The 10,741-nt window shown below is 47.3% G+C and overlaps 1 protein-coding gene across 3 annotated transcripts; it reads right to left on the bottom strand.

Annotated features, from left to right (window-relative positions):
* Positions 1 to 1,697: 1,697 nt before the first annotated feature.
* On the bottom strand, positions 1,698 to 10,511 carry Klf11 (KLF transcription factor 11). 3 transcript variants are annotated; one of them, XM_076833005.2, is made up of 4 exons: positions 10,329 to 10,511; positions 8,563 to 8,832; positions 6,681 to 7,644; positions 1,698 to 2,237 (listed from the first exon to the last, which is right to left on the bottom strand). In XM_076833005.2, the coding sequence occupies exons 1-4, from the start codon at positions 10,368 to 10,370 to the stop codon at positions 1,957 to 1,959; spliced, it is 1,557 nt and encodes a 518-aa protein (XP_076689120.2). In that variant the 5' UTR covers positions 10,371 to 10,511; the 3' UTR covers positions 1,698 to 1,956. The 3 variants fall into 3 exon arrangements, with proteins under 3 accessions (XP_076689120.2, XP_076689123.2, XP_076689122.2); XM_076833008.2 differs by lacking the exon at positions 10,329 to 10,511 and adding an exon at positions 10,214 to 10,269; XM_076833007.2 differs by lacking the exon at positions 10,329 to 10,511 and adding an exon at positions 9,164 to 9,244.
* Positions 10,512 to 10,741: the final 230 nt, after the last annotated feature.

Below are 10,741 nucleotides of genomic sequence, written 5' to 3'. Positions count from 1 at the left end.
ACTGTCAGCACAGGGATGCCTCACTCACCCGCTGCAGCCTACAAGGGCTTGGTTCTCAGGAGGATTTTTCAGACGGGAACTTTTTCCCAACTTTTCAGAAAGTATTTCTAAATCTAATCAGGAAGTGGAAGTTTTAAATTAATACCATTTCAGTACATCTACAATACTGTTCAGAGAATGAAGTTCTGTCACAAGCAACCAAATATTCAAAGACCTTCCACTACCCCAGATCATTGGACAAACATCACTGGTATGACATAATTAAGACAACTGTCCAAACCTGATGCCATTTACGACACACACATAGTCAAAAGTGTTTATGGTGACTTAGGAGGATGGGAGGACTGGGGTGGTGGGGAAAACACAAACTATGTACAACCATCACTCTCCTGTGATTATATCATGCCTCATGGCAACAAGAACATACACCTGTGGAATTGTCCAAAATATGGAAATCTCCTAAAGACACACACATACATACAGTGGTGAAAAGCAGTTGATACTAAAGGACAACTTAATGGGTATCAAATAACATACAATGAAGGATCAAGAGAGGGTTATATTAGACTTAAAAGACCTGAACACGAACCCTAATTTTACTTATCCCACATGTCACCTTACCATCATTTTAATAAAGGTTAAGTGCCAATAAATAACTAAAAGGCAAAAACAAATCCACACAAAAAATATTCCCAGGCTACCAATATAGTGCAACATTCTGTGTTTTTTTATTTCTTCTGTTGCCTGAATTTCCAACATTTATCCAAAACCAATTCCGCCAGGCAGCCAATCTCCTGTGTATCTGTGCTCACATGGCTAAAAAGCAGTGCCCACGGTTTACTTGCAAGGTAGACTGTCTGATCAAAACAATATCTTTCAAACAAAATGAATGAAAGGTCAGTCAGGTGGGATTACACTGCCAGTTATGCATAACACACACTTCCTAGTTTTTCATTCTTAACAAAGGAACTTGAACCTTGGCGCCAACTGTATGCACTTGCACCTCACTTCAGATGAACTGTACTTGGAAGATCCATGCAACCTTTTTTCTAAGTAGTCATTCTACTCACAATGCAGTATGGATAAGGCCACATCAGAAGAGGTCAACTGACAATGAACAAAGCAGCCAGGTTTGAGGGCTAGCATTCTTTTGGGGGCTTCAGGTACAAACAAGAATGGTTCAGCAGAGCAATGGCCCAGATAGCAACAGCACACAGATGCTCAGATCATGTAGCAGGAGCTGGCAGTGCCCCGAGTAAACCCCAGTGCATCCTTTACAGGTCACGCAACACACACAAATGACTAGCTCTAGCCAACCAGAATTTAGTTACGTGGGCTATAGGATTGGTTGCCTGGAATTTCTCTTAAAAACATTATGAAGCCGACTGCAAAATTTTCCTTTCCTTCTTTTTAATAACAGGCCCTTATTCAACCTGTTATTTTTTTAAAAAAATCTTAAATTGAGAAGACCTGATAACTTACGATTTTTTTTTTCTGAATGATGTACGAAGCTTACTAAAAGCAAAAGCAGAGTCATTATAAAACTTCGCTATTAAAAGCTGAAAATAAGGTGGTAAAATCATCTATCTAGAAACTGATGATTGGAGCACCAACAATATAAATATTTTTATAAAAAACAGTATAAAATTAGTACCCTGTCTCATTTCTATAAAATATGAATAGGAAGGTTGTAAAAATCCAGATTTTGTAAACTTTATTGCCGAAACGTTTGAATGCTGGTGATTTGGATCATCAAATTTTCTTCTATTTCCTTTAAAAAGAAAGAAAGAAAAAGAAGGAAAGAAACTTCTCAAACTACAAAAGATACTGAACAGGGTCCCAACCAGAAAAGAAGGGTTAACACACTATCGGAACCAGCTCCTGGGCCTCTGAGGCCATGTTTTTAGAGGAAGCCATCAGCTCTTCCCAAGGAATCACAGTGACGCCCACCCACTCTCAGGAAGAGGCAGGCAGGGGCGCAAGGGGGCTGGCAGGAGACTCCGCCGAGGCGATTCTGTTCAGCTTGCCGACCTCTGTCTGCCAGCCTGGGATCTTCTTGGTGGTCATGTGGCGACGGGCATGCTTCGTCAGGTGGTCACTGCGCATGAAACGCCGGTCACACACAGGGCACACGAACTTCTTCTCCCCTGTGTGAGTTCTGCGGTGGCGAGACAGTTCATCTGAACGCGCAAATTTTTTATCACAGCCATCCCAGCTGCAGTTGAAAGGCTTCTCCCCTGGGAGGTGAAAACCATCACATTAAAGAAAACATGCTCAGAGCCTTAAGGCGAATTTACATTCTTTAAAAATTTTGTTCATCAAAATCTCAGAATAGATTTTATTATTCAGATGGTAGGTGATCTAGAATCAAGAAGTCCTCCAAAACACATTTTCTTCCTCCCACACCTGAGAGGTAATAAATAGTCTGTAGAGCTCAAAGACATCAAATAAACCTTTCGAAGTTTATTTTTAAATAAATCTGCTGTTACAGCTTAGCGTTAGGGACAAGATTCTTGAAAGGAATAATTCCTCCCCGCCTCAGGATGAACTGCACATTAAAAAAAAAAAAATCCCACTAAGAATCTTTAAGACTTCTCACAATCATTAATTTCCTCTCCATATTTCTTATTTCACTGACAAATAGGTTAGTTACCAAATGGAAAGGTTAGAGGTCAGACACCTTCTGCTACAAACTTAACGTGTTTGTTATTCAAAGTTCCAGAGCACTGGCAGGAACCCAATTGTGTCTTCCTGGAGTTGGGAGGTAAGCAAGGGAGCCTTGCAGGGGACATGGTCGTCCCCTTAACAGAGCCCACCAGGGTCTTTCTAGCCAGCAGGAGCATGCCCCTTCTGGCATCCTGAAGCCCTTATTCACCAGGCTGCCATAATCACATGCTGCCTGCATGATCACTAGCTTGACACACTCTGTCATGCGACCTGTCTTTCCATGTCTAGTTCACCCATCTTTGTACAGCTGAACTCCTGGCACTGCACTTCCTATAGCAGGTGGCAAATACACTGTTTTGAATAAATGAGTGTTGAAGAGGTACCAACAGATATTTTTCAGAATTGAAGTAACAAGAAAATTCAGCAGCATTATAAACTTTATAATTAACACAATAGGGCCTGAAATTTTATAGATTTTAAAGACCCCCACACATAAGGTTGCTACAACTTGAACGTGTTGCCCGTATTTCATGTGGTGGAAAATTAATCCCCCAAGTTATTATGTTAACGGAGAGGTGGCATCTTTGGCAGGTGGCTAGATCATGAGGGCTCTGTCCTTGTGAATGGATTAATCCACTAAGGACTGATAGCAAAGCCACTCTTGCAATAATCTATCAAAGCAAGTTCTCCAGCAGCTGCTATCTCTCCTGTGGTGCCCTCCACCATGTCTTGATACAGCAGGAAAGCCTGGGCCAGATGCTGAGTTGATGCTGGGCCAGGCTCTTGGGATTTCTAGCCTCCAGAACTGAGTTAAATAGGCCTCTACTCTTCACAAATTACTTGAACTCAGGTATTGGTAAGGCGACAAAAATCAACTCCGACAGTTGCCTACTTGTTCCCAGGCTCCACCACATCAACAGCACATCCAGCGTCCAGGAGCTGGACAGACTGCCAGCCTTTGCATGAGATTTATAAAGTCCCCTACTTGTTTTCAACTTACCAAAATGGAGCTTCCATTCACTTTACCTTATTCCAGTTTAAATGTGTTTTTTCAGGTTGGTAGAAATATATAGAAAGTGATCTTATCCAAGTAAAGTTACCCAAATCTATTTCTCATGAAAACTCCAATGGAGTGTTTACAAAATGGTATAAAAGAAGGGGATTCTCCAGAACATTCATGTTATTGAAACATAAGTACTTTGGGAAACATGAAAGGAACTTGTTTAGATGCCCGTATTTCTTATGATTCTGATAGTGTCTCTACCCAGGGAGGCTGACTGATTAAACATGAAAATCTCAGTCACCTCCCCAAATCTGGAATCCATGCCTTATATGTTCATCTGGATAGGCTTTACTAAAAGCAGAGCCTCAGCAATAAGAGAATAAAATCATGGCATTTTCAAGTAAATTGATAGAGTTAGAGAAAATAATGCTAAATGAAGTTAGCCAACTCCAAAAAAACAAATGTCGAATGTTTTCTCTGATATAAGGAGGCTGATTCATGGTGGGGTCAGGAGGGAGAGCATGGGAGGAATAGACTAACTCAAAAGATAGGGTGGGGTGAAAGGAGGTATGGGGTTAGAAATTATGCTGGAATGTGATGGACATTATACATGTATGAAGACATGAATTGGTGTGAATATACTTTGTATACAGACCCAGCCCTACACCCACCCAGTGAAGAGCCAGCCATCATTACTAGGGTCAGACTCTTGAATCAGACACCAGGAATTATATCCAGGTGAGATAAGACAAGTACATAAGTAACTAAATGACAAAGGGAGATGATGGGACACATAATAAACTAAGACCAAAGAAATAAGATGAGGAAACAAGCCCTTTGAAGGTCTCAGTGAGCACATGGAAAGAAAGCTGAAGGAGAAGGGTGGAAATATGGTATTAGAGAAACAAGGTCAAAGGAGGCAAAGAGAGACACCCCCAAGACTGGCCTATGAAGTACTTGCCTCTTTGCTCAGGTAAAGAGGCAAATAGCAAAGAGGCAAGTACTTCATGGGCCAGGCTTGGGGCTGTCTCTCCAAAGCAAATAGCCACCCCATAGCTATATGGAGGAACAGCTCCTTCTGGAATGTCTGAATACCAACATGCACTTCATGCTGCAAGCAAAGGCTGCTATGGTCAGAGGTACACTGCACTAATTAGAAACCAGCCTATCTTAAAAGCATTGGCCATGGTGGTACACACCTGTAATCCTGCTACTGAGGCTGAGGCAGGAAGATCACAAGTCCAAGGCCATTCTAGGCAACCCAGTAAGACCCTGCCTCCAAATTTGAAAAGGTCTGGGGATATAGTTCTATGGTATAACACTTCCCTAGAATACATGAGGCCTGGGGTTCTGTAAGACAAAAAACAAAACTCTCTCTAGTCAGTCTTTCCTATTTTATATTCCGCAATCTGGACATTCTGATGGAAAGGGGGTTCCATGAAGAGTTATGAAACACATCTTTACTGAATGGCATACCTTATATGCTTATATGTAACATGTGAGTATCAAAAAGGCAAGCTGAACAGGTGACTATAGGATCCTTGGAAAATATAAACAGCCAGGGGTGGTGGTACATGCCTGTAATCCCAGAAGTTCAGGAGGCTAAGGCAAGAGGATTGCAAAGTTCAAAGCCAGCTTTAGCAACTTAGTGAGGCCCTAAGCAACCTAGCAAGACCATGTCTCAAAATAAAAACTAAAAAGGGCTGGGGATGTGGCTCAGGGATTGAGTGCCCCAAACAAAACAAACAGCAGCACTACAGAGTACTCACTCACTGGACACCTGAAAAACACTGCCCTCATCCAGAAAAGGGATTGATTCTCTAGCAGGCAGCACTCAGCCTTGTCAGACATCATGGCAGCCACCAGCCCATGGAGCCTTCCAAACTAAGTTCCATTAATGAGAAAGTAGAATTTGGTTCCTTAGTCACACTAGCCCCATTTCAAGTGCACATGGCTATCCAAATAGAACACCCTTTTATTCACTGCAAAAAAATTCTACTGGGCAAAGCTGACTAGACAACAAGGACATCACTAGGTCATTAGAGTTTCTTATTGTGACCTTCTGAATTAAAAATTATACATTCTCCAAAGAAAATTATTATTTTTTGATATGGGAATTGAACCCAAGGATGCTTAACCACTGAGCCACATTCCTGCCCTCTTGTTAATATTTTATTTAGAGATAGGGCCTCACTAAAGTTACTGAGGCTGGCTTTAAACTCATGATTGTCCTGCCTCAGCCTCCCAAGCTGCAGGTATTTGTATTCTTTAAAAAGTATTCTAGAACCTGAACTTTTCTAGTTTAGACTGACATTACCCCAAATCTTGTTGATGCTTTCACTAAACATGAATGAATTTTCTAAAATGCAAAGAAAAACCAAGTGCGATGGCACCTGCCTGTAATCCCAGCAACTGGGAAGGCTGAGGCAGGAGGATGGCAAGTTTCAGAGGACAGCCTTGGCAACTTGGAGACTCTATCTAAAAATAAAAAGAGTTGGGGATGTGGCTCAAGTGGTAGCGTGCTCGCCTAGCATGCGTGAGGCACTGGGTTCAATTCTCAGCACCACATAAAAATTAAGATTATGTGTCCACCTAAAACTAAAAAACAAATATTTAAAAAAAAAAGGGCTGGGTGTGTAGCTCAGTGGTAGAGCACCCGAGTTCAATCCCCAATACAACACACAAAGAAATAATTATGCAAAGAAACCATGAATATCTACTGCAAAACAGAGAGATGGGGCCCTGTAAGGTACTCTAAAACTTGTTGAAGGACCACAATAATGGAGCCATCCTACATTCCACCCAGACAGGGTAGCAGTGGTGCTGATGGTTGTGCTAACAATTCCAACTCCTGCGAGATCACAAGGACTTTAAAGAACAAAAAAAAAAAAAAAAAAAGATCCCCTACCCACTCCAGCAGTCCTCCTGCCTCCCACTCAGAGGTGGCTGCAGATATGCTTCCTAACCAGAGGGTCTGCTGCTCCCATTACCCTACCTGCCCAGTGCTTACCTGTATGAGTGCGAAGATGGGCCTTGAGATGGGAGCTTTTGAAGTAGGTCTTTCGGCAGCCTGGGAAGCTGCAAACATAGTTTCTCCTCCGGGAGAAGTCTACCTGAGGGGCACAGTTTTGGCTGGAGGCAATGAACAGTGGAGCAGGGGCAAGGGGCAATAACTTGGTGTTCCCAACAGCCATGACACTGGATGGGCAGGTAGCAGGCTGGGCTAGAGTGCTCTGCGGCAGCACCAGCATCAAAGTTCCCTGAGGCATGGGGGGGCCCATGAACACAGGCTGGGGCATGGGTGCAGCCTGAGGCAGGATGGGTTTGACAGTCCCCACAGACAATAGGGGAGGGGGTCTCAAAAATGCAGAGAACACGCTACTCTGTCCAGTTGTAGGGATCATTTGGCACAGGACAGGGGGACTGGTGACAGGAACAGAAATCAGAGGGGTGGTTTTCCTTGGCAAGTCATTTTCAAAATTCTTTGGTGAGCAGGGCTGAACTGCAGCAGGCCACCCCGCCTGCGGGCCTTTGTCGGTGGGGAGCAGGCCGCCAGATCCATGCAAGCAAGGTTGACAGGAAACGGCGTTAGCAATGAGTAAACTGTCTGCAAGGCGTGTATCCTGCAAAGCTTCCAAATGTCCCAGAAACTGTGCTTCTCCTTCTCTGCTATTGGATAGTCGCTGTTCTTGCATCTGAGCAGGAGGAAAGCAGGCAGGAACAGGATTCTCCCCCGTGTGGCGGATCACGCTTGTTACCAAGGCCCTGCAACTGGGCACAGGAGCTGGTTCCTGGGGCTCGAGCTTCAAACTTGGCAAGGCCCTCTCAGTCCTCTTGTTCAGTGCTCTGGCTGCCACTGATGAAGATAGCGGGAGGGCCATGACCCTGTGTGCTTTGGAATCGGTTACTTGGGGAGGAACAGGTGTCCCTGTCGATGGCTCCATGAGATCAGGGCTCTGAGGAGGAGTTATGCACTTAAGGGGGAAAAAAAAAAGTTCCATGTGAAAAGATTTTGGTTAAACTTTAAAAGAAACTCATTTGATCACATTGCCCCAGTGCCTTTTAAAGATGCATGGAGGTAAGACTGGTCTGAGCCTGCTAAAGGCCCCAGCAGCTCTTAAGGCTACGCAAGGCACTCACTGTCTCAGCTTCGCCCCATTCTGTTCTGACCCCTCCTAAATCATGCATTTGCTCTGTTGGAAGAAAAGGCAATGTCTGCTAAGGCCTTGTACAACGACTAAAATGAGCAATTTAGCTTTAGGAGTATAACAAGAAAAAAATTTCAAGAAAAAAATTTAAACTTCAAAATTAGAGCTTTTCACAATAATCTCAAGTCCTCAAAAAATCTAATCAGTGGTTCTGACTGAACCAAGCCTTCAGACAGTGCCCAACAATTCCCGGGTCTCTTCAGCCGCCCCACAGAAGAGCCCAATGCTGAGGTGCAAGGGACTCCCAGTACTGGATCCACTGCTCCTCTCGCTGAAGTCAGCTGCCACAAGAAGGCAGAGGTGCCACTGTTTCAACAAAGTTCAGGCTGATGCCATAGCACACGCTTTCTCTAGGAGCTGCCCACATGTCCTAATCCTGGATAGGGTCACAAGGAAAACCTAACCCCTCCCACCCCCCACCAAGATTCCCCAAGAAATTAAATTTCATTTTCTTGCATTCATCTGTTATTATCTGAGGTACACTAACCACGTGTATCTCATGTCTGGAAGGTCATGATCCCTCAGTGCACATTTTCAAGCAATGAAGGAAAAATTTTCACCCCTGTGAACCCACACAAGAGGGGTAAGCAACCTACTTGCCAGCATCCCAGTGAATCAACCCATGAGTTGTCAATGTAATTATTTAAGCTGCTCTAGGGCTCCTCTCCCTACCCCTCCTCTTACCAGAGTTGATAAAGAATGAAAGTCCTTTGGTAGCTCAGCTGCAGCTGTATCCATAAGCATGGTGGTGGTGACATCCCCAGAGTCAGATACAGGTGTGAGGGGTCTTATCTTTAATAGATCACCTTTCTGAGATCTTTGACCCCAGGAGCTCATGCAAACCAGAGCCTCAACTGCTTCGATGTCTGTTTGCTCCAAGATGCTGCACGTAGACCTTTCACTGTCATGCCGCTTCCTCTCCAGGATTGACTCACATATGTCCATGATGTCAACCTACAGGTGACATAACACAATGTCTTCTCAGTCCAGGGGGAAAAAGGGAAGGCACCCCCCAGAGGCACATGGACGTGCACATCAGAAGCCTGCATCCGTGCATCACTTCAAAGGCAACATGCTCTGTGTGCTAGTAAAAGACCCCAATGTCACCCCTGGTGACAACTCTGCTTTCAAGCCAATGTTCTGAAGACTGGACCTGGCCGGCAAGCAGTTTCCCCTGAAAACCATGACTCTTAAAAGGTTACCGAGTTCATGTTTTTCTTGGGTAAATTATTAATAAGACTAACTACAAAAATATAAGTCAAAGTGGCTAGCATGAAGGTGTCACCTGGAAGATGAATTCATACAAGGCCTGAGGGGTCTGCCAGTGAGCCAGATCTTTTGATGACAGCTCCTTGAGTTGGCAAAGCCACCAGAGCATCCTCCTTATAGACCATTTTTAGACTCTCTGGGGCATAAGCCCAACTCCCTGGTGGCTGAGCTCCATGGGCTCCATGCAGGTAGATCCCATGGTGACTGAGTCGGCTTTCAGCAGACTGAGAAACATTAAGGCACTGGTTCTGTCCCAGCCTAGGAGGAGCGAGAGGAAGAGTGTACATAAGGTCTGTACAACCCAGAAGAGATCTTTTCCCAGGATTGACTGGTCTCTTCCAAAAGACCTTAAATCTATAAAGATATCCATTTCCACTTAAATTGCCTAAGCAGCAAAACTTTGACCAACCAGTTTCCCCCTCTCCGAGAACAGGCAGAGGTCACCTTTGCAAATGCCACTTTGCCCAACCTCTGTGGGCAGCCCGCACCACTGAACAAATGCAGAATTTAGACAGAAGCCCAAGTGGAAAAGGATCTGACCTGCTCTCCCAGTGTCGCTGCGACCACCCAGCGCAAGTAACTCCACAGCCCCCAGACCCAGAAGCAAAGGGTCTGCCCCTCCTCGTGCTGCGTTCCCGCCAGCCGCCTTTGCCCCACCCCTCCGCGTGCCGCTTCTCCGCCCCTTGCCCCGCCCCCTCCATGCCTCGCTCCCGCCATCTGACCTTGCCCCGCCCTCGCGCCCCGCCCCGCCCCCGCATTCCCGCCCCTTGCGTGCAGGGTTCCCGCCGGCAGCCCGCGCCCCGCCCCTACCCGTGCCCCGCCTCCACCGCCCTGTGCCGCGTTCCCGCCAGCCGCGCCCCCGCCCAACCGCCACCCTCCTCACACGGCCCAGGTGACGTCATGGCTGGAAATAGCCCCGCGCCGGGCGGGGCCGCCGGGAACCGCGAGACAAAGCTGCACGTCCGGCTGCGCGGGGCACAGCACACGCCCCCTCCCCGCCCGGCGAGACCCCGTGCTGCCACCGCCCCGCCCAACCTCGGAGCCCGCCTGGTTGCCCTAGCGGTACCTTAGCCGCGAGACCCCGCACAGCCTCCACCTCCGCCAGTCCCGCAAGGCGGCGCGCCCTCGCCTCGCCCCTAGCTCAGGCAGGCGTCCCCTCCCGCGCCAGCCCCTCCACTCACCGCACGCGCCTCGCCCGGGCCCGCGGAGCCTGGCGTGTGCATGGTGCCGGCGGTTCAGAGGCAACAAAGCGGCCGCGGGCGTGAGCTCGGGCACGGCAGCGGCCGCACGTGCGCAGCGGGCGGTGGTGACCGGAGCTCTTGCAGCCAGCGCGCGCTTCAGCCCGCTCGCGCGGCTCTGCCCCGGCGCGGCCCTCGCGGCGCGGGAGGGGCGGGGCGCCGCGGAGGGAGCGGCCGCGGGGGCGGGGCGCGCAGGCAAACCAAAATACGCCGCGCCCCGCCGGGGGTGGGCCCGTCGCCTTCAGCCAATCCGTGCTCGGCCCGTGCGCGTCTGGCCAATAGGCGCCGCGTGGGCCCGCGTGATCGCAGCCTGGCCGCGGCGTGATCCGGCAGGGCGGGATGCGGCACGTGTTTTG

Source organism: Callospermophilus lateralis, chromosome 14 (genome assembly GCF_048772815.1).
Source record: "Callospermophilus lateralis isolate mCalLat2 chromosome 14, mCalLat2.hap1, whole genome shotgun sequence".
Lineage (NCBI taxonomy): Eukaryota > Metazoa > Chordata > Mammalia > Rodentia > Sciuridae > Callospermophilus > Callospermophilus lateralis.
This window is presented reverse-complemented; position numbering and strand designations above follow the sequence as displayed.